At 42.9% G+C, this 23,109-nt stretch overlaps 3 protein-coding genes across 4 annotated transcripts in view; 2 read left to right on the top strand and 1 right to left on the bottom strand.

Annotated features, from left to right (window-relative positions):
• eif4a2 (eukaryotic translation initiation factor 4A2) overlaps nucleotides 1-23,109 on the top strand; it is an 83,031-nt gene that overhangs the window by 24,155 nt on the left and 35,767 nt on the right. The window lies entirely within an intron of this gene.
• On the bottom strand, nucleotides 8,353-11,329 carry LOC142884889 (sorting nexin-16). 2 transcript variants are annotated; one of them, XM_076020866.1, is made up of 6 exons: nucleotides 10,970-11,329; nucleotides 10,026-10,081; nucleotides 9,326-9,430; nucleotides 9,179-9,245; nucleotides 8,938-9,074; nucleotides 8,353-8,838 (listed from the first exon to the last, which is right to left on the bottom strand). In XM_076020866.1, exons 1-6 carry the CDS (start codon nucleotides 11,270-11,272, stop codon nucleotides 8,829-8,831), a joined length of 678 nt encoding a protein of 225 aa, XP_075876981.1. In that variant the 5' UTR covers nucleotides 11,273-11,329; the 3' UTR covers nucleotides 8,353-8,828. The 2 variants fall into 2 exon arrangements, with proteins under 2 accessions (XP_075876981.1, XP_075876979.1); XM_076020864.1 differs by having other exon boundaries at nucleotides 9,326-9,474; nucleotides 9,995-10,081; nucleotides 10,970-11,321.
• ripk2 (receptor-interacting serine-threonine kinase 2) lies at nucleotides 12,931-22,123 on the top strand. Its single transcript, XM_076020825.1, has 11 exons — nucleotides 12,931-13,357; nucleotides 13,928-14,081; nucleotides 14,485-14,640; nucleotides 14,789-14,946; nucleotides 15,622-15,671; nucleotides 15,763-15,924; nucleotides 16,760-16,845; nucleotides 17,872-17,970; nucleotides 18,083-18,173; nucleotides 18,321-18,512; nucleotides 19,818-22,123. Exons 1-11 carry the CDS (start codon nucleotides 13,158-13,160, stop codon nucleotides 20,195-20,197), a joined length of 1,728 nt encoding a protein of 575 aa, XP_075876940.1. The 5' UTR covers nucleotides 12,931-13,157; the 3' UTR covers nucleotides 20,198-22,123.

Genomic DNA, 23,109 nt, shown 5'->3' on the forward strand with positions numbered 1-23,109 from the left:
AAGAGGAATGTTTAGTATTTGGAGCAGCTGTTAGAAATAATTCAGATATACATGAGATTAATGTACGGCTTAGTTAGCATGGACTCAGTAATGCATGGCTTAGACTGTATTGCCAATTTTTATATTTTGTTCAAACATAAGCACAAAATATGCACACCAACCTCAGGCAGCTGGAAAGACAAAACAAAGATTTTCTTGGACCGTGTAATATGTGTCTTACTTCGCTTAGATTTAGTGATATAGGGTTAGTTAGCTGGGATTTGGTAAACTATTGTTTAGTTAGCATGGATGCAGTCCTGCAGAAGGATTGCGAGACTCAGGGAGTCATATGAAGAGCTTTTTACTTGCTTTGTTTCCAATTACTGGCAAATTAAACAGGTTATTGAAAAATTACAGTCTTTGTTATTTATTGCCACAAGCGGTCAATTCCCAGTGAATTTGCCCCATATGGTTTAGCTTCAGCTACGTTTGATGTCACTCGTCCTGAGTGAAGCGTGATGGAAGAACCAGTTTCTCGCTGGATCATTCTCTTAACATGGATATTTGATGGCTTTCTTTGTGCTTAAGAGCCACAGGGCATTTTACCCTTCCCACCCTTTGCGGCATTTTAGCTCAAGGGTTTTTAAAAAAGAAGCAATCGCCAACCTTCCATAAATGTCTGCAACGCAAAATGATGACGCTGTCCACTGCGTCAAACTGACCGTTTATCCCTGGTCCAAAAATATCTCTTCAAATCAAATTTTATGACAGCATCTAACTCTTGAAAGTAAAACAGACCACAAGAACACAAGAACAACAAGGATCTGTTTTATGTGTTCAGCCATTGACAAATTATTTCATTTCAATGATTGACACGTGCAGTATGTGACTGTATATCTTTACATATATATATATATACTGTATATCTTTAGAAGAAAGGTGAGTGCTAACAAGCCATGCATCCTTCACTTCACTTCCTTCAAAACTGAATTAAATTGACACAGTTTCAAAGTAAAGATGTACATTATAAGATATTGTAATATTGAAATGAAATGCTGAATGCTGTCCAAGCCTTTGGCTTACTTCAGTGTTATGTTATATTTTAAGCTGCAGGGGAATGAAAGAGAAAACAAAGGAGAAAGGAATAAAGAACGACTTATTATTTCTTCGTATTTATAAACTTAATCGGACCATTCTTCAATTTTCTGTTATCTAATATGGAAAGCATGCAGATCAACTTTCCACACAAGGGACACGTTGAAAATTATAACTGACACACACCTTAGGGCCAATTAATACTTTCCGCATCTGTGTGTCTGCTTTGTCTGCGTTGGTCCAAGTGAGTTAAATATTGTCATCCACCCCTCTGCGGTCGACCGCGTGAAGCCCAAAATTTGTAATCTTGTGCTGAACACCCATACTGAAGAACAATGTACAACAACAAAATAGACAGCTTCTTCAAGGAGCGGAGGAGATCAACTGTATGCCCCCTAATAATTCAAACTTAAAGGACTATGAAGTGAAAGTAAAACATGAACCCTGAAATGTAGCATGAACAGAAGTGCATGAGCATCTGCTGTGCATGTGCCAGCTTGCAGTTTGCCATTCAATGTTGGAAGTATGGAGGAGCCTTCACTGTTTGCTCATTGCTTCTTTAGAAGCGCTAAACACGCTTGGGTCGGCCCTTTGATCCCAGGGTTCACTGGACTGGCATGGTGGATGAACCTGAAGATGAGGAAGATGGACTTTGAGATAGGATCCAAAATTTCCAAGGCCTGAGTTCTCACATTAATCTAAACCCCAAGAACGTAGGTCAGCTAGCCTTTCATCTGCTCCCAAGCGTTGATGTCGCTGACGTAGCAGAATGAATTCTGCTCATTGAGCTACATCAATGTGGGAGAACCAAGAAAAAATAGTCAAATGAGTTGCTCAAAACAACTTCAAAGCAATATTTGATAACAGAAAGATGTAAAATGGCCACAACAGGAAATAAGACAGTAGAGAAAATATAACCACTTAAACTGTGGAAACTGACTTGTGAAGTAATGAACAGAAATCACTGGCTCTTAACACCAGCTGATAAACACATGGCACATGCGCCACCAAGTGACACTTTCTGAGGAAGGCGGAAGCTTTCGCCGAAACATGTCAAAGGTAGGAAAAACCTATGTCTGATTGAAAGAAAGATATAAATCCAGAAACCACAGGGGTTGGAGATGGAAGGCAGATAGGCAGAAGGAAAACACATGGGTTAAATACATGTGAGGGTAAAATACGACAAGTTTAACAACTGAAGGAAGGAAGGAGGGAAATCACAAAACCACTATGAAGAAACCTGACAGTAACCTGAGCAGCGTCACGGACGGTCCTTGCTGATGTTCCTTCAACACATGACGTCTGTGTACAGTTGGCTTGACCCTTTTGTCTACTGTATGATTGCTAATTGCTACCGCTGGCTGAGTTCAGTAGACACATGTAGATGCACAGTGAGGATAAAGTGTGTCTCATTGACCATGGAGTGTGAATGGAGTGTGTTGATGTACATGTAACATTAAGCTTTGAACTAACTTGGGAACAGTCACATGGTCAACAGCTGTATGTCAAATATCAACATAAAGCTAACATTGGCTCCTACATAAGTTACACAGAGAAGCTGGCTCTCTTTAGCTTGCAAGCTCTTTTTTTCCACGTCAGTGAACAAATGATTATAAAACTATTGCTACAAAAAATAACCCAAAACTTCTCACTTATTCAATTTAATTCAGTTACAGAGCAGATTCATTGACAAATATGACTCGTGACAAAGATGCAAAACGTTCTGAAGCTAGCCATTTAGGGGCTAGCTAGAGGGATTTTTTTTTTTTTACTAAAAGTGCCGCTTATATCACATTGAGACTCACAAGAGGAGTTCATAAATTCCTGTGCGTCGGTTGAGTTCTAAATCTTGATAAACCTACTTGAGTCACTCACTGGGGTTAAGGTGCTTTAATGGGGGGGTGAGAAGCGCAAGAAAAGGATGTTAACCTCCTCTTCAAGGGAGACAGATTAGAGACACAATGTTGAACACAGGTAGTACAGGATTACTAAAGTACAAACACGCTACAAAGCCACTGTAGGTCTTGTATGAGCAGCAGAAACCAAAAAATAAATATCCTGGGTAGATGTGATTCTCTTGATAATATCGCCTGAGAAAACTTGTAAAGATGTAAAGTATGTTTAGCATTTGTTTGGTTCATTGCTGAAGCTCACTGGTGTTTTGAATAAAAGTTGACTGAGGAAAAGCCAATGACATGACCAGATATTTCTCTTTGAAATCTGATAGACTGGCCTCAAGAAGAAGACAAGACAAGAGACATACCATGGATGAAGGACAAGTTGTGGACACATGTGGATCTTAATTTGAAAGACATGGTTGACAGGAGAAAAAAGCAACTTGCAAAACAGGATTCTTTTTTATATAAATATATTTATTAGCAATCAGCCTTCTCTGCTCTACTGCAATTAAAACCAATTAAGATATAAAGAAGGAGATCTGACTTTATACGTTGCAAATAATTGTTGTTTTCTTTCAAATTCTTTTTAATTTGTTCTGTGAAGAAAAATTAATACAGGCCAAAATGAAAATTTCCTGACTTTATAGAAAGTTTCTTACTCTGACGTGTTGTGGTCCTAACAATGCCTTAATTACAAGAAAACGCACGCACACACACACACACACACACACACACACACACACACACACACACTCACGCTTATAATTGTAGCAAGAAATATTCTGCTTTCATGGCTACATCTTAATTAAGCTTTGTTGGTTTTAATTAAACCAATTTTTGTTTGTTTGTGTTCATACCCTCCACAAACTCTGTACTTTGCAATTTCCCAGCATTTATAAAAACAATACTCAGTGTACTAATTCTTTTATTTTAATAAGAGACAGGTTCCACCATCCAACGCCCTCAGTAATTATGACTTTGCAACTTTTTCCTAATTACAACGTTTATGAAGCACCATTACAACTGTGGCCAACTGTGAACCTTCTATTGTTGCTTTTTGTTTTTGTTTTTGCAAATTTCCCTCTTCAACATCTTCTCTTCGTCTACCAAACATGAGCAAAACTGTATAACGAGGTTTACAGCATCTTGAAACAATCTCTTCTCAATAATTATTTGTGAAATGAATTTCATGTAGGGCGACACGGTGGCGCAGTGGTTAGCGCTGCCGCCTCACAGCAAGAAGGTCGTGGGTTCGATTCCGGGCCTGGGACCTTTCTGTGTGGAGTTTCCCATGGAGTTTGTCATGTTCTCCCTGTCATGTTCTCCCTGTGTCTGCGTGGGTTCTCTCCGGGTTCTCCGGCTTCCTCCCACACTCCAAAAACATGCATGTGAGGTCAATTGGAAACTCTAAATTGTCCGTAGGTGTGCATGTGAGTGTGAATGGTTGTTTGTCTCTATGTGGCCCTGCGATGAACTGGCGACCTTGTCTAGGTGTCACCCTGCCTTCGCCCTAAGACAGCTGGGATAGGCTCCAGCAGACCCTGAGCTCGGGACTAAGCGGGTATGGAAAATGAATGAATGAACTTCATGTACAAATGCAAATCTTGCCCTGTTGTAAAGCAGGACAGCTGATGGAGGTTTGCTGTGGCCTTAGACCTGTCCCCGTGCTTTGTTCATTTTCTTTTGGTTTTCTCCAGTCAAGTTTGAACTGTCTGCTGAGTGCTTAGTAGTTTAGATGTGTCATCAATACGTGTGTGGGAACACAGCTGGGCAACAACGTGAACGGTACAACAAGTCAATGAGGCGCTGAATTAAAGGCACATGGTGTTGTGCCTTTAATTGTGGGGGGTGTAAATGAACATAATCCTTTGCTGAAGGGCCCATTGTTTATTTGTGATTTGTGGATGCGCCTCGTAATTCTTACTGTCCTAAACTCATCCTTCCAGGCATCTATAAATTTGTCATCTGGATTTCAATCTGGATTTAGTTTGTGGCAGCTGTAAGATGTTCGGAGTGAACACTATTGGACTGGTGGTTAGAAATCGGTGATTCATGTTCACGGGGGGAAAATACATGTTGTCATGCGAGCACCAAAAAAATGTGGCCTTAGAATTTACAGTAGCTAGAAGATGGAATCCGATGGTGATTAGGGGCTTGAAGCTGATACAAGAGCTGCATCCGAAACAGCGACACTGAGGCTCGGAGGGAGCGATGAGGGCAAATCATCCAGGTGAGATTTTAAAAAATTCAGGTTGTCCTGTTCCTTTACGTGTGTTTTGCAGTTGTTTTGCTGAAGGGTCTCATGTGTTGCACATGCATGTGTGTGAGCACTGTGGGTTGTTCTTGTGTCTCACCTGTCACCATGTTTTTTCTGTGGACGCAGAGATTTGCTCCAGCACTGGGTCTTCCACACCATTTGCACCGCAGACATCCTCACTGATCTGCCGCATATTGTCTCAAATCACGGCTACGAGGACTGTTGGCCCAGTAACATAGCGGAGTGTTTTTTTGTTTTGTGTTGTGGTTTTTTTGTAAAACCAAAGTTGTTTGCATGCAATCAGTTTGTTCAGGAAGTGACATATGTTGATTATGAGGACACAGAGTCCAGCTCAATTGTCCCAGCAAAATCCCGCTTCTTCCGCCAGTTGGGCTGGAGGCAGTCTTTTGTTTTTCTGCTTTCGTGTCTAACACCTAATCCTAAAACATTTGCAGGTAAAAAAACAAATAAAGTACACATGTGAGAGTTGTGTGGCAGGAAATGAGCCAGGAGAAGCCCACAGACTTGGCTAACCTAAGCTAGCACACTTCCAATTTCAGATTTCCGGATAAATTGATTTCATCCATTCCTTCTGCACCCATTTCTGTTTGAGCATTTATTTGTTCATCTATTTATCTTATTGAGATGATCTCAAGGGAATCTGGATATTCAGGGGCTTCTTGAAAGTGCTCTGATTAGCATCAGTGCTTCATAGCTTTTGGTCAGGCGGCCTCTTTTTGTAATCAACTTTTTATTCTTTTCAAAACATTGATAACGCAGTACAGCAAACATACATATGTTAAGTACACATACACACACACAAAACAAAACAAAACAACACACAAAATACCCCTCCATCTGCAACCCCCCCTCCCCTCCACTGAAAAACAAAAAACGTTAGTTCATTCTTCCACCCCTCCTCTCCCTACTCATGGCATCAAAGCAATCACATGTAACATATAGGATTACACAACATACAGAGTAATGAATAAACTTCAAGTGTCATGCCTATAATGTTTTAACATCCTTTGCAGCTTTTTTCCATATCTCCAATGTTCGAGGATTAGAATTATTAGTGCGAGCTGATGACCACTCGAGGTAAATTACCTCAAGAAGAACCTGCAACCAGTGTTTAATTGAAAGCTGGTGTGGCAGAAGCCACCTTAAGACTATAATCTTTTTGACAGCTGTCATGCCAGCCAACCAGAGTTTGCGTTTTACCTCAGGTATTTTAAACCTTGAGTCATCATTTAAGAGAAGAAGTGCTGGATCCAGTGGGAGTTTCTTTCCTACCAGCTCAGACATCTCATCCGTAACTTTAATCCAGATTCTAAGTATGCCTGGGCATTCCCACCAAACATGCATCAATGTACCCACAATCCCCTAATTACAGAATGTACAGTTAGGATTGGGTGCCAAGCCCATCATGTGTCTTTTACGTGGTGTTAAGTAGGTCCTGTGACAAATTTTGTAATGAATTAATTGGTGATTTGGGTTTTTAGAAGATTGAAAAACATTTTCCCACACAGTATCCCAGTCAATAGTCGCTGTTCCTAGCTGTATATCTGCTTCCCAAGATCTGCATTCAGATGATTCTACTGAGATGTAAGAAAGAATATTATTATAAATGTAAGAGACTGATTTCTTTTGGGGAGCTCTCTCCATCAGTAATATTAAAGGATGAGTTCTTAATTCAGCCCCCCAAGGGACCTTGAGTGAATTAAGTGCTGATCTTACTCTAAAATAAAGGAACTGTGAGTTTATAGAGATACCGAAATTGGACATTCAGATCCGGAAAATCCAAAATTGCACTTTGGCCTGAGATATCCCCTAATGTCCAAACGCCACATTGAGCCCATAGCAGAATTAATAGTGTCTAACCAAAGTGGACCTATAATATTCCAAAGTTCTGAGTATAGTTCGGCAGGGATCCCGTCAACTCCTGGTGAGCGTCCCCTGTTGGTCAATTTAACTGCTGTGTGCAATTCATCTAAAGTTATCGGGGGCCTCCAATTCCTTAGATTCATTATCCGATAGCGTGGCTAAATTAAGATTAATTAAAAATGAGTCAAATAGTTTGGATGAAAATCTGTCCTCCGAGGAGTATATATGGTCAGGCGGCCTCTTGATGAGCAAAACCTATGGAAGACATGTTAGCTTACACGTCACTTCTCTTTCTGCTCCAAGTTTAAATTTTCACTTTTTCAGTTTGATGGATTGTTGTCTTTTTTTTCCTCAACCTCTCCATCATTCCTTACCCCCAGATTAAGACGTCTGCTCTGGGAATTTCACTAAACTGCTTCCATATGGCTCACCCTCCATGCTATTTCAGATATTTTCACCCTCCTTCTGTCTGTCTGACGACAAGACATAGTATCTGGGATATTAATTACCTGATTTTTTTCAAGTCCGATGTCTGACCCTTGTTGTCTCACTGTATTCAGAATCCTCAGGCTTGTGACTGTGTGCGACAGAGTACAGGGACGTTCTGGCTTCTTCACGGCCGCCATGATTAACCTGTTTTGCGGCAACTGGAGCCAAAAGCATGTGCATCAGTGGTGCAGATCTTTTTTCTTTTAATGTCAGAGTGTCTTTGTGTCCAGTTTGGGGTCCGTGGAGTGTGGAAGATGGATTAAGATGAAAACAGAAAGCCGTGTTTCACGAGAACGTGTCTCTAGTTGCAGGTGAATGATGGAGCCGTGCAGAGCCATTTGTAAGCAGCTGGTTTCGGATTTCACAGTCGACCGTATGGATGCAGTAAATTCAGGTGTGCAGTGAAACTCCAAAGGCTTCTAATGATGCTACATCGCTGTCATGTTGTTTCCGTGCAAGACAGTTTGTTTTTCCATCATTTTACTGCCTATAAGATTTACTTCAAATGAACCTGAGTGGGTCGTAATAGGCCCAGTATAAGGAACCATTTGTGGACCACATGCTCTGACAGAAGGTACACCAACACCAACAGAATCCAAAACAGCACAAAACCTCTGTTGCAGACCCCCGATGGTTGTAATAGATTGACGACGCGGCCACAACACAGAGTAAGAAAACCGTTTCATTTATTTTGATTGCGTTTTCTGGTGAAGACTGTTTCCAGGTCTAAAGAAAGCATTTGATAAATTATTGTTTTTGTCTTTTTTGGAAGTGGAAGGATCTTTGTCATTATTAGTTACAACAAGGACATGACATACATTCAGCATATTATTCTAATTATTATTATTTGTAAGTGGTAAATTTCCTAATTTATCTTGCTGTTATTTTTGGTGCCTCTTTATAACCGTTCATTAGGACGACGCGGCCAAGGAGATCAACGTTCAGTGCCTTGTTGTTTGTTTCCGATAAATACTGCCACCTCCTGGTCAAAATGAAAGTCCCAGTGATTGTCGCCAAATGTGTTCTCCGCATTTGGCCCATCCCATAAAAGGGATGTGGTGACGGGGTAAAAGGAATGTGGCTGTAAATCAATTCTGGTTTGTAAAAAAGAAAAGAAAGACAAAAAATTAAAAAAAAAGAAAAAGAAAAATGGTGAATATTGTCATTTGACAGCCAGTATCTTTTCCCAGTTCTTTATCTTCATCTCTGGTTGTTGAAGCGATGCATCATAGGTGTCTAAAGAAAAGGAGAAAAGCCTGTTTGTGCATAAACAGTTCAAATAAAGTGCACACTGAAAGGTTTCATTTTTTCCGTAAAAAAAAAATCATTATTTACTTTGCCTTCTTCATCAGCAGGTTGATGTAGTTTTCCTTCTCTTCCAGTGTCTTTCTCAAAATGTCCACCTGTCTCTGATTTTCAAAGAGTTCCCTCTGAAGATGATGGTTGCTCTCCTCCAAGGTCTCACAAATCGCCTGAACTCAGAGCAAATGTCAACACGTCGGCATATCAATATATCTCAGAATGACAGACACGGTTCAGTCATCAAAGTGATCATTAGCAGCTGAAGTGAACTTACCCTTGTTTCCTCCATGTCAAACAGGCTCTGCTGGTCACCCCAACACAAAAACTGCTTGACAGGATTACTGAGGATAAAAACAGTTCAATACTTCAAACCAAATCAAGGGTGGGATCTAGTTTTATTTATTTCTTTATCATGACACACCTGTTCATTATTTCTTTGTGTGACAATAATCTCTGCAGAAATGACTGCAGTCCGACTTGTCTCTCCTCCAGGAACGCGCTGTCGTCGCTGCCTTTGAACCAGCGCCTCGGAGGCAGGGCAAGATCAAAATTGGGAAACAGCAACTTTAACTACAGCAAAGGAAATGAAAGGTTGGATGACGGGTGGAGTTGCAGGAGCACTCATAGTAACACTTTTTCCCTCTCGAGCCAATGGTAGTTCATTTAGACTTCAACTGTTACACTTGGTCTGGGAAGCTCTCGTTGTTTATTAAGAAAACAAATAACTTTCATTACAAAACTATGCAGTGGACCACAAAAAAATTAAGGCACAGTTAGCATAGAGACAGGCACTTTTTCCTGATCCGTGCAACCATTCTTTGAATTTCACAGGGGAAACGAATTCCACCAAGATGCCAATACAGTGGAAGCCTGTGCCTGTTACCTATTATAATAATGAATACAAAAAAATAAAAACAACAGCATAATAAAACGACAAAAACAAACAAACACACAAAAAACTGAACATATCTCTGTGCTGCTCATGCAGTAGTGGTGAACCCTTGTCTATTCAAATGCTATTTCATTAAAGAAATTAATTATCTTTCTGTTTCATCACTAATTTCAGGACTTTGACTCACTTGGACCTCACCTCCTCTTTTAGGCTGCAGAAGTCATCATACCTTCTGAAGATCACCCGGCTGCCTCCCAGAGCTCCAGTCACCAGGATCTTATAAACCTGCAGCACAGACACCAGTGATGGAGTCAGAAATAAGCTGCTATAGAGGAAAGCATCTGTTTTGCTGACGACATGTTGCTTCAGTTTCCCAGCACACAGACACTTGTTGCGCAAGTTAGCACACACAATCTTTTACAAGAGTGGTCATATGATGCCAGTATGACCTCTGTGCTCAGTTCAAGTCAGTAAAAGTCCACATTGTTGAAAATTTCCACTCAGTAGTTTCCTGCTACAGTTGTCAAAATGAGTGAATGTGAGTATGAGTAAGAAGGTGAAGAAATTCACAGTGAGAAAACAACTCTAACTGGATAAAATGTAGTCAAGTATAAAATATCACAGAAGACTTGCTTTTATATATAGGGATGGGCTTCAGCAAACCCCCAGGACCACGAGGAAGCGGGTATAGAAGATTTATGAATAGATGGATGGATGGATGGATGGACAGATACAGTATACAAATCTAAATGTGGCTGTCTGCAAGAATTTCAGCAATTATTTTTTGATTTCTTTTATGCTGGTTAAATTGACTAACTTGGAATAAAAATTGTTGAATTAAACTTGAAAAAAATTGAGAAAGAGCTGAATTCTTTTCTTTAAATAAATATATGTATTGAAGGGAAAAAATATGATATCCCCCATCAAAGAAAGAACAAAAGTACACATCAAAGAGGACAAATCGAAAGATGCTCTACAGTAGATTATGTAAGAGTTTTGGTTTGGATGTGTATCTCTCTTATAGCTGGCATTCACCAAGTTTTTTCCTACAAAAATCAATGTCATACAGATCAGTTATTCACACCCACAGGTGTAAATTTCCTCTTTTTTGTGCATCTCTTATTAATTCAGATTTATTTCCGTAGGAATAAAAGCCAGATTTTAAATGTTTACCGTAGACTGTGCCCTCCTCTGCAGGACCTCATAGCCAAGTAGCGTCGGAGCGAGGCACGACGGCTCGTTACCCCCTTTAATCTCCAGCCGTGTTGACATCCCATCCCATACATCTCGTCCGGGGATCCACCTGGAAGCACCTGGGCTGGTGTCGCCCTGAGCCGTAGTTTGTCTCAGCCAGGCAGCGCTGCATGCTTCTGAGAGTTCACAGTTTACGGATAAAGCAGCCAGAGTGGGAGACCTCCTCCTGGTCCATGACCTGTGCACCGAGGGGACTGGGACTGGAACAAAGGTAGATGCCATCCTCTGGGGTCCTGTTGACCGACACGTTGGAGAAGCAAAGAAGCAAGGAAATTAATCCATGTAGAAAAGAAAAAAAAAAAACAAACAGGCATGCAGATGATGGCGTCTTACTTGCCAAGGAGAAAAGATACCAAATGGTCAAAAGTCTCCTCTTGCTTTGAGTTGAGCAGAGCCTACTTTGTGCCCTCATTAAAAAAAAACATGATGTGTAAGGACTTTTTTTTGCATTGCCCATAAAATAGTGACTGAGTGACATGCTGACTCACAGTGAGGGATTTCAGATTATAGGAGACGAGTGACCTCGTGCTTTGTTGAGTCATGGTCTCCAGAGCAAGGAGAGTTCTCCTTGTTTATAAGAGAAAAAAAACACATAATTCAGATTCATATTTAGAGAATATGTTGTGATTGTGCGGTGGGAAGCCGTCCAATAAAACAATTCTCTATGCTAATACTAATGGCCTGTTTGAACTGCATCTGCTTATGTAAGTCATTATTTACCACCTCTGCTCTGTGTGTCATTCCCCAAGCATGCAGCAAGAGTGTGACGTAGTAGCAAGGAAAAGAAAAGAGAAGTTCTCTGTTGTCTACGCTGGATGACCAGAAAATCTATGCTTGCAGATGTTTTTGTTGGACGGCCACTATCTATCACTACATCTTCCTCTCAAACTGCATGGCAAACAGACCGCAAAACCCACACAATCTGTCAGTGAGTCAGGCACTGAGCATTTTATTGAACTCTTACATTTTGGCAAGCAGCCCATCTGTATATACACCAGTGTACAAAGGTCAGGGTTACTTGCTGTAATAGCAGTAAATTAAATGAGAGATTATAACTTACAAACAGTTACTCTTAAATGTTAAATATTGCATTGGGTGGTTCCTTCATGTTTTCTCGTCTACTGCAGGATGTATCGATGCTCCATATGTTTTGCTTTTGACATTTAAAAATTGTTTCTCAAACATGATGTAAGCAGCCTCTCTCTCTCTCTCTCTCTCTCTCTCTCTCTCTCTCTCTCTCTCTCTCTCTCGCTCTCTCTCTCTCACTTTCCCTCTCTCTCTCACTCACTCACTCACTCACTCTCTCTCTCTCTCTCTCATAGGGAATAACCCACTTTTGGGAATTTCCAACAAGTTTAAAACCCCCGTTTTTCAACGGCTGAGTTCAGGGCCAACCGCAGTGTTCGGTAGAAGGAAACTGAAAAAAAAAAACATGAGGCCATCGTTCGAGCAATGTGGCAAAAGAAAAAAAGCCCCAGTAAATAACTCACTTTTATACGCTCAGCTTCTCTAAACTATTTTTATCCATGAAAGAGCAACAATAAATGTTTGCATGCATAAACATCACTATGTTTAAAAACGAGAACAGAGCATTTAAAAAAAAGAGAGAGAGAGAAAAGAGAGAAAGTAAAACCCTACGACTTCAAACGCACCACTAGAAAAAACCCGGAAACGCGTCGTCTTAGCAACAACAAGCCTACCTGCCATAAGTGACAGCTCAGCTCGGCGTATTTATTTTAGCGCAGCACGTGACGACAAACACAGGGGAAGTCTGGCTGCTGTTCTTGGAATTAAATTCAATATTCACACAGTATTATCCATTGCCAGAGGCGGTGCGCACTGTGTGTGTGTGTGTTTTGTTTTGTTTTTTTGTTTTTTTATATTTTTATAGATTTCTATATATCGGCTAACGTGCGGAGCGCTTCACTTGAAGTGACTCACTGCCGCTAGCCTAGCACGCTAGCAGGCTCGGCGACATCCCAAATGGCATGTGTCTGACTCGTCGCCTTCTCAGTAACAAGAGGCAGTTCCGCTTTCTGTTGCTGCTGTTGGTCCAAGCGGGAGGATATATTCTCAAACGTTTCTCGCTCGAGGCTCACTGTGTGCTATGGAGCCGTCCGCGGCCATGGGTTGTTTGAACATCGTCAGTCTGACCAGCACCTTGCCGGTGATCCCCTACCAGAAGCTGACGGACCTGTACTACTTGAGCCGCGGGGGCTTCGGCACCGTGTTCAAGGCGCAGCACTCCGACTGGAGGACCACCGTGGCCATCAAGTGTCTGAAACTCGACAGTCCTGTCGGGGAAAGGTACATTAAGTCCTCGTATTGGGTCGCCTTATGAATCAAATTAGGCCACGCACGGTGACTAGGAAATGATCCGTCGACGGTTAAACATTAAGCTGTCTTGGTGTTATTCTGCTGTGCGGTTGAAGAGATACGAGCAGCATCATCTGCACGGCTGTAAATAACATTCCTGGGTCGATAACCAGTGAACCGCGATTTATTACTATTTATTATTATTAGTAGTAGTAGTAGTAGTAGTAGTAGTAGTATTAGTATTATCATTTTTATTTTTACATCATGAAAATATGTCTACTGGTCGTTCAGAGATGACAAGAGATCCAAGATCTGAATCAAGTTGAAGTGGTGTAATTCTGAACCATCGCATTATTTGTTATTGACATCCACACACCAGCTCTTTATAGATTACCAATTTAGTTTACTGTATGGAAGGGGGCTTCCGTGTTGTGCCTTTTGTCACAAGACTGAAAACATAACTTTTTTCTCATGACGACATCACCTAGCCACGAAGGTTGAGTTGAGTGTTTGCCAGTAGCTCTTACTGTATGTGTGTGCATACGATTGGCTGTGTTGCAGGGAGAGAAACTGTCTGCTGAAGGAGGCCGAGGTGCTCCACAAGGCCAGATTCAACTACATAATCCAGATCTTTGGCGTCTGCAACGAACCCGAGTTCTTCTGCATTGTGACAGAGTTTATGAGCAATGGCTCCCTGGACCTGCTGCTGCACGAGGTATTCAGGAGTGAAACACTAAATTAATCCCACGGTTAAATTCTGTTCGTTCAGAAGAAACACGAACGCCCGCTGATGGACCGTCTGAAACATTCTGCAGCTCTTGTTCAACTGGCCTGTTTTTGCATTGACGTTCAAGCCTTCAGCCAAGCAAAAGTGAAACTTGGTTTTCCTGTGTCTTTCAAAACTTTGACGTGACCGCGTAAAGACAAGTAATGCTAAGAAGAAAGGCAGTGTAATATAATTAGTGGAAATTACCTCTTCTAAAGTTAGGTAATGCCTTAATTCATGCTGGTCTGTTCTCCTGTGTCCTGACACATGTTGTTACATTCCTCCTAGTCTGCTTGCTTGACTTATTCAAACTGGATGGTTTTGTGTGTGTGTCTTTCTGCGTTGTCCACAGAAAGATTTGTACCCCGAGCTCGCCTGGCCTCTGAGGCTGAGGACCCTGTACGAGATCGCCCTGGGAGTCAATTTCCTTCACAATATGAACCCGCCCCTCCTCCATCAGGACCTGAAGACGCAAAACATTCTGCTGGACGGTGAATTTCACGTCAAAGTACGTGAAAGAGGGGGAGAATTCGCTTCTGGATGTTTTCAGAACAAACGTAGACAAATACTGGAGAGTTTAAGATAGACAACCCTCCCATAGCTTCAGTGTGACTCTTATCAAAATAATGTAATTGTTCTGCTTTTGTTGAGTTCAGATTGCAGATTTTGGCCTCTCAAAGTGGCGCCAGCTGTCCGTCAGTAAAGGCTCTGGGTCCAAGTCCACAGAGATGGGCGGAACAGTCATCTACATGCCTCCTGAGACGTACGAAGCTTCCAAGAATCGTCGTGCTGATGTGAAACACGACATGTACAGGTAAGACGGCGCATCCCAGAGACTCTGAGAAAAATCTGTCAAACTCTCCAGACAACAGTTCCTCAGTGAAAGGCATGAAGAGAGAGTGGTGGTAGTGGAGATGGAAGTCGCTGTCCTCCTGTGCCTGAATAGTCTTGTCTTGCTGTTGACAAACATCAAACCAACAAATATTTATTTTATGTAAAAGAAAACTACAAGTGCTACAAAATTGATATGTAGATGTGGACTTCCTGTTTGTGACAAGTAAAGAAGGAAGCTGACATCAATTCAATCCTTTGACATTGCCTCATCTCTGCGCATTTCCCTTTTTTTTAATGGGAGAAATGTCCTTACATTCATTCACAATGCCTGTTTATTAAATAGAGATGCTCACTTATGTCAGCGGCAACTGAAAGGAAGTTTCACGCATATTGACTCCAAATAGAAAATCTCCTGTGACGTCACGCATCCTAAAAAAACACCTTCTTACAACATAGTCTGTTTTGACGTTTTAATTTAAAAGACAGAGTTTAAGCAGTTGAGAAATAAGTTTGAATTTCTTCAACAGGTTCCTCTTCCTTCCTCAAACAGCTTCTCTGCCTAGCTTGCTGTAAAGTCCCCCTGGCTCTGAGGGGGATTACCAGTGCAAAACTAACGTTGCTCTCAAATCCCCCAACCTCCTTTTCCTATTTACAGCTATGCAATCATCATGTGGGAAGTATTGGCCAGGCAGATTCCATTTGAAGGTAAACTTTCTTTTATGTCTCAATGTGGGTTTGGGTTTGATTGATTGGGGCGCAAACCGGACTCACGATGCGCTTGTGTTGTGGTGCTCAGAGGTGACCAACCCCATGCAGATCATGTTCAGTGTGCTGCGCGGCATACGCCCAGACACCAGCCTGGAGAGCCTGCCCGCCGAGATCCCCAGCAGAGACACTCTGGTGGGCCTGATGACCAGCGGATGGACCTCAAACCCAGACGACAGGCCGTCATTTCTCAGTGAGTCCGAGCTCGGAATACGTCTTCAGCACTCTGACAGACGACAGGCTGCTTCTCCCTCTGTTGAGTAATAAGAAACAGTAGTACTTCCCAGTGACCCGGAAGCTCTTCTCTGTTAAGTTGTCAACATTTTATTCAAGCATTTAAAGGTTCAGTGTGTAAAATTTTAAAGGAAGCCCAGTATTTAAAGCAGCCTGCCTGACAGTGCGTTTCCTATTTAGGACACTGTCAGACGGGCTTCCTTAAAAAATGGCTGCACAAGGTGGCAGCTAACTAGGAGCAAGACCATTGCTCAATGTATATTCTTATGTATTTGAGAACCTTTTTAAGGGGAGGAAAACCAAACTGCGAGTATACACATTTATTACTATATTTACGGGCAGTGTGTTCAGCTTTTATCAATATAAAAATCATAATCAAGACAAATTTGACACACTGGACCTTTAACATAGCAAATAAAGTCAATTTGTCACTGAAGGATGCTTTTTTTTTTTTAAATTGCAATGAAGTTCGAGGGTCCTTTGTCTTTAAGTCATGTGTAATCAGGATATTTGTCAGAACACAGACAGGGATGCGGAGCAGAAACTGACTCACATTGTGCAATACTCACTTCACCAAGGTCTTCTTACAATGATATGTTTAGAACCTAGTGGTGAATGCTCAGACATGTAGAAAATAATCCATCCGTTCTTCTTTTTTTTTTTGCATGCTCTACTTCCCAGAAAACACACAGTTCTAAAAATCAGCCCATTGTGACATCACAAAGAGAGCTGATGTATCCCAGATTAGTGACAACTCACAGCATGACATGCAGTTAAGTTGTGTTGTTTTCCAGAGTGTCTCATCGAGCTGGAGCCAATGGTGAGGAAGTATGACGAGATTGACTTCCTGGAGGCCGTGCTGGAGATCAAAAGGTCGAAGGTCAGTCGCAAGTGTCGCAGATCCCCCTGCACTCAAGCAGAAAGGCCTCCACACATGCGCTTAGACAGTTACCTCACTGAGTCAGTCTTACAGGAAGTTGGTTCAGACCCTGGAGCAGTTCCTCTTGCTGCCCTTGGTGTGCAGAAATGCACCATGAGTGTAAGCATGTTCCCTGCTGCCCGAAAACCGCATGACCCAAAAGAAACGTGCATAATCCCGAGCTACTCGCCACTTTACTGTCGCCACACATGTCACGTATGCACTGTAGCTGCGGTCACGCTCTGACCAGACAGACAGTGCCCGCTCACAGAGCTTTCTGTTATAGGTTCCCCCTTTGTGTATCCTTTCCTCTTTTTCTGTGTGCCCATGCAGGTGAGTGTGATCGGCAGAGGGTGTTTCTGTAGAAGCTTAGTCTATATGTCCTTGGTAAACTCCATTCTGCTGGGCGGCTAAAAATAAGTATGAACCTAAAAAAAGAGGATGTGGGTTCAGGTGACTTCAAATGAAAAAAGCTACTTTTCTGTCCTGAACATCCATTATTGACTCACAAATGCAACATTTGGACATGAGCAGGCAACAGAATACGGTGCACACATGGCAATGAACTGTATTGTACTGTTTGTTGATTTAGTGCGATATTGATATGAAGGACAGGATATCAGCCGGAACTCAACACTTGTTTATTTTACTTGAGAGAATTTTATCTCAGGCCTGTCAATCATTTTTGGGACAGACCATTTATGTGTCTCCAATGATGTAAACAGGATATCAGATTCAAAACAAAATCTGACATTTCCGTGGATCCTTTGGTATGAAACATTTCGGAAGTGCCGTTCTGCCACGTGACACAGTTCTGACCCCTCAGCCGTTCTGCTTTCTTCTCTACGTCTCCCGTCGGTGACTCAGACCAGCAGCTTTATGGCTCTCGCCACCCTGATGGCAAACATTGATCTCACTCCACCTCCCAGCCGCTTGTCTGCACCGTCAGTTTGACTCACTCCTGTTTTCCTCCTTGTTGACCCGCAGTTGAGGGAGAGGTCTGAGTGCTGCGCAGCCGCGGCAGTGTGTGAGAAGAGGAGCGAGGAGGAGTCCAGCGCACCCCAGGACAGGTCCAGCACCTGGCCGGTCAGTGGCCTTTCTGTCCGTCTGTCTGGAATTCTTTGTGCCTCTGAAACCAAAGAAGCTGAGACAAAGCTTTGAATGGGACTCTTAATCACTTCCGTGTTGCCTTCTGCAGGAGAGCTCCAACTCGGGCTCAGGTTCCTCGCAGGAGACTGTCATGTCTCTGCCTTGTGACCTCATCAGCATGGGCGGCGCTCCTTCCAAACGTCAGTGCACAGCAGCCGTCAGTCCTCTGTCAGTCGTGCTCTGTTTGGTCTCACGCCGCCCCTTACACTCTCTCTCTCACTCTCTCTCTCTCTCTCTCTCTCCCTCTCCCTCCCTCCCTCTCTCTCTCCGTCCCTTGTCTGACACAGAGGCTCTCCCATCGTCCTTCCTGGAGCCAGCCGCCTCCTTGCGCGACTCGTTTACCGCAAACAACCTCAACAGCTACCAGGGCGTGCGGCCCATTAACGAGCTCAACATACCTGTCAAACCTGGCCTCACTGCCACCGAGTACGAGACAATGCCAGATATTCTTCCCCTCAAGCCACTTTCTAAGCACAAAGGTATGAGATTCAAAGCCTAGTGGAAAACTACCCAGCCAATCAGGGCAGCAGGCACAGGCTGATGATCATTGAGAGTTTCAAGCAGGAGAAGAATTGAGGAAGAAGTTGGTTTGTCTGTGAGTGTTTGAGTCTGGCTCTGTGTGCATGTTGTTGTTTTTGCCTTTTGTCTGGTAGCCTCTCACCTTTTTTTTAATTTCATGACATGGAGAAATGAACAATAATGTTTCCACACAACTGATGACTGACACAACTGGCCAGCGTGACCTAGACCAGTGTAAAGAAGCCAGTGTGTCAAAAACTTTCTGTTAGGATTGTCAAGACATGCTAGCGGTACAAGGTTTGAGGCAGACCCCCTCACATGCAAATTCAGGTACGCTTTATTGAGCAATGTACGGCAACAAACCAAAATCAAACCACACATTAGACATGATCATTACACTCTAATGAAAATGTACAAAAAAAGGTGTGTTGAATGTTTTACATTTGGTTTAAAGATTAACCTGAAAAGAGGAATAATACAGGAAGAGTAATGGACATGGTTCAGTGTTTAAGACCACTCCCGCCCAAAAAGAGATTAAAAAAAAAAGTTTGATTCTGTGTTCTCTCAAGATGATGAACTTTAAATAACAGAAGAGTGTTTTCAAACGCTGATAATTAATCAATTTCAAGTCCAAAAGCCTAACAGCAGCACTTTGATTTTCACAGTAAGGCTTGTGTGTAGTTTGAATTGGTTTCATTTCCAAAATGCGCACTTATGACTCACGTCAACGTGGTGTCGATGGTAGTTGACATTCACACTTCAAACCCGTTTTGCGCAAAAACCATCACATGTCCTCAGGTGTTGCGCAAGATATTTGGCCCTGCGGCACCAAAGAGTTGACGACAGAGTTGTCCTTGGAGGGTGACAATAGTCTGATGAATGAAAACCAGGACACTCAGCCTGACAATGAGACGCTCAACTGATACTCAAAAAAAAGTTTGCTCAAAGATGCAGCAGTGCAAGTGCAGAGAGTCAATTTCATGGCCGCACGAAAAAAACAATAGATGGAAGAGATGTAGTTTATTGGAACATTGAAGTGAATCTATAAATCTTCCTGGTAATTACTGTATAGATTATTTTCTTTGCACACCAGGACGTTTTCATCACTTTCTTTAAAAAAAGAAAAATCCCAGGACAGGACATGAAAGCAGAATGTTTGCTCACTCATTACCAGTGTGAATGTGTTCCGTCCTTGAGGCGCTCACTGCTCACTGCTCACTGCTCACTGCTCACTGCTCACTGCTCACTGCTCTCCCCTCCGTCAGGCGACGAGTCCCCGCCCGCCCGGCACTGCCCCCCCTCGGACAGCCCCGTGGCCGCCTGGATCGCCACGCGGCGGGAGGAGATCGTGGACCAGATGACGGAGGCCTGCCTCAACCAGAGCCTGGACGCCCTGCTGGCCCGCTCCATGCTGATGCGGGAGGATTACGAGCTGGTGCGCAACCAGCCCACCCGCACCGCCCAGGTGCGCCACCTGCTGGACAACTGCCACCGGCAGAACGAGGACTTCTGCCGCATCGTTGTCCGCAAGCTCCACGACAACAAGCAGACGGGCCTGAAGCCGTACCCGGCCGAGATCGGCGCCTCGCTGCCCAGCCCCCCGCTGCCGCCGCTCTCCATGTCCTTCAACATCAGGAACTTGTAGCGGGGCTGCTCGCGGCGGCCCAGCTCCTTCTCCAGTTCAACACTACGCTGTCACCAGGGTCCATGATGTCTCTCTCTTTCCTTTTGTTTTTTTCCTTATCAGCTGGTTGAACAAAGAGCAGCAGCCACAAGAGCTTTGAGCTTCGAGCGTCCTCTCGTCGACTGGAGATGAGGCGGTTTTATTCCGTATCATCAGAACCCATACCGGGTTTTTTTGTTGATTGAATCAGTGATTTATTTTATTCATTTTAATTTAACTATATAAAGATTTATTTATAGTCACTTTACTTTGAGTGGATTTATTGTTGGGGTCCTGTTCCTTTTTATTATTAGGTTATGCTTTTGTCTTGAAAGCTTATTTTACTATCATTTAAATGTAAGTTTTTATAGCTCTGCATTTTAAGTGTGTGCATTTTTTAATTTTTTTTTTTAGACTGAACTTCCACTGTTAGCTGGAGCGTTATAAGGGCCGTGCACATTAGCCTGCATTAAAAATAAGACAGTTTTCAGAGGCCAAAGGCCTGCACTCACCAAAATGATCCATATGTTCTAAAATGGTCAAAGCATTAGTGTGGGCAGCGTCCATGGTCTTTGGCTCCTTTTTGTCTGCGGCAGTTGGCAAGTTGAAAGTGTGTCGGCCAGAATATTTGACTTCACCACCTCCTTGTGATTCATTGCTATCTGCAGTTCTACTCAACTCCTGTCACAGTTGATTTGTTTTTCTATTGTAATGTCAAAGAAAATGTTTCCACAACAACTAAGGTGACGATAAAACCTGCTTTACCTGTAGCAAACCGTAAATTTACCTCAAACAAACAACCGCTTGTGATTCAGTTTGATCTAACATTTACCTCCCTTCCCCATCAACCAGACTGATGGGACTTTTTTTCTACTGTCTCTGTGCTTCCTGATCTTCTTGTTATGAGAGTGAAAACCTTTATTACCTGAAATGTTTTGTTTTGTGGAGAAAATCCACATTTCAACTTGGGTCGACCAGTTAATCTGTATATAGGAGGGGAGTTGTGTTGGCCAGCTGTGTTAGTTTCGCTTCTCCTTCTCCTTTTTGTGTGTGTGAAAGAACGATAGAGAGACAGCAAGAGAGAGTGTGTGATAGAGAGACAGCAAGAGAGAGTGTGTGATAGAGAGACAGCAAGAGAGAGTGTGTGAGAGAGAGACAGCAAGAGAGAGTGTGTGATAGAGAGACAGCAAGAGAGAGTGTGTGAGAGAGAGAACGATAGAGAGACAGCAAGAGAGAGTGTGAGTGAGAGAGAGAACGATAGAGAGACAGCAAGAGAGAGTGTGAGTGAGAGAGAGAACGATAGAGAGACAGCAAGAGAGTGTGTGAGAGAGATTTTTAAATTTTAACTTTTTGCTCCAAATGAATGAAATCAGTCTCATGTTCAGTTTTTCTCAAGCATAAGTGGTGCATTTACTGACAGTGTTTTTCTATGGCTTCAAGCACTTTTGTTTGTAATTGTTTGCAGCCTGTCAGTCATTACAGACAGACCAAGCAGAGTCTTTATTCTTCCATAGTTGTTTAACTTTAAACTGGCCTCATTACTTGCTTTTGGTGTCAACTAAAGTAAAAGTGCAAAAACCTTTGACACACATATCAGGCAGAGTCTGACGGCCGAGGATAAGTTGTAAGATATTTTGTACTTTGGATAAAAAGTCTTGTCCTTTCATACAAATTTGTTTTGTATGTGTGATCTGAAAGCGTCATGTGTTATATTTGTTACGTGATGATTTGTTATATCTTAAACTGCCTTACCGGGAATAAAATTTGAAAAAAAATCCAGATTGAGTTCAGCCTTGGGCACAATACTGCTGTACGTGTTAATCACATGTTAACATCGGGTTTCTGCAGAAACCGCAGTTTTTTTCCATATGTTGTTTTAAACGTCATTAAAGTGGGCCTGGTTTTTAACTCCTCAGTTGCTCGATTTTTGTGTTTGTATTTTAAGGGCCTAAGTTGTCGGGTTCTTTTCCTGCTTTTGCTAGCACACAATAACTGAGGGACGATGAAGAAGAACTCTGGCTAAAAGTGAAGCCACAGGTTGATGTTTTGATCACAGTGCAGATTGATCAGGTGACCGCACCCCCAGCCAGGTGCTGGCTCCGCCCTCTGAGACCACCCGGGGTTTTGTCTCCTTCCAAACATGTGAAGCATCAGTGTTGGCAGCAAGTTGTAAACAGTGGGCTAAATGCGCCGCCTCCTGCAGGTCCATGGTGTTCTTTTAGATAACGAATCACGTGACGCCGCCCGAGGAACGCGGAGGCCCCTCGGAATGACGGTTAAGGTCTCGTGCCCCCCAGGCGCAGCCACGTTCCCCCACAACTGTAGACAGACGTGTTTTGCTGTAAATATTTCTGAAGTAGGGCGGATGGCCTGCAAGCAATTCTTGGCCTCTCATGTGAAAAAACGATAACTACCCAACACCAAAACAACAACTGACACCGAGATGGTGCCCAGCGAATATCGCTGCTGTTTTGCCAGCAGGGCGACGGGCAGCGTGACGGTTATTTGGCCCTACCGCCTCCCTGAAGTTTCAGCGGCCCTCTGAAAATGTCTTTGTCATGCAGTGCAGTTGAGCACGCCGTCGCTGCATGTTGGACTGCTTGTTGATGGCTGGCTGGGGCCAGGACTCTGAAAATAGCACGGGGGGAACACGAGAGTGCTGGAAAAACACTGATTGTAGCCGTGCCGGGCAGCAGGGGTTTCAACACAGCCTGCACAGCTCACCAATGTACTGGCCGAGTTCAGGGGAGAAACACTGACCTGAGAGGGTCTCCGCATGCAGGACGACACCTGATCTTCTCCTCTTTGGACAATAAAGTAAGTCTGAACTTTATTTTTATGGATGATGATATTTGGAGTGTAGAAGCATTTCGATAAAACCACAGCGTGAATCG

Source organism: Nelusetta ayraudi, unplaced genomic scaffold, assembly GCF_046127955.1.
Source record: "Nelusetta ayraudi isolate G7.1 ecotype Tasmania unplaced genomic scaffold, CSIRO-AGI_Nayr_v1 ptg000011l, whole genome shotgun sequence".
Classification (NCBI taxonomy): Eukaryota; Metazoa; Chordata; class Actinopteri; order Tetraodontiformes; family Monacanthidae; genus Nelusetta; species Nelusetta ayraudi.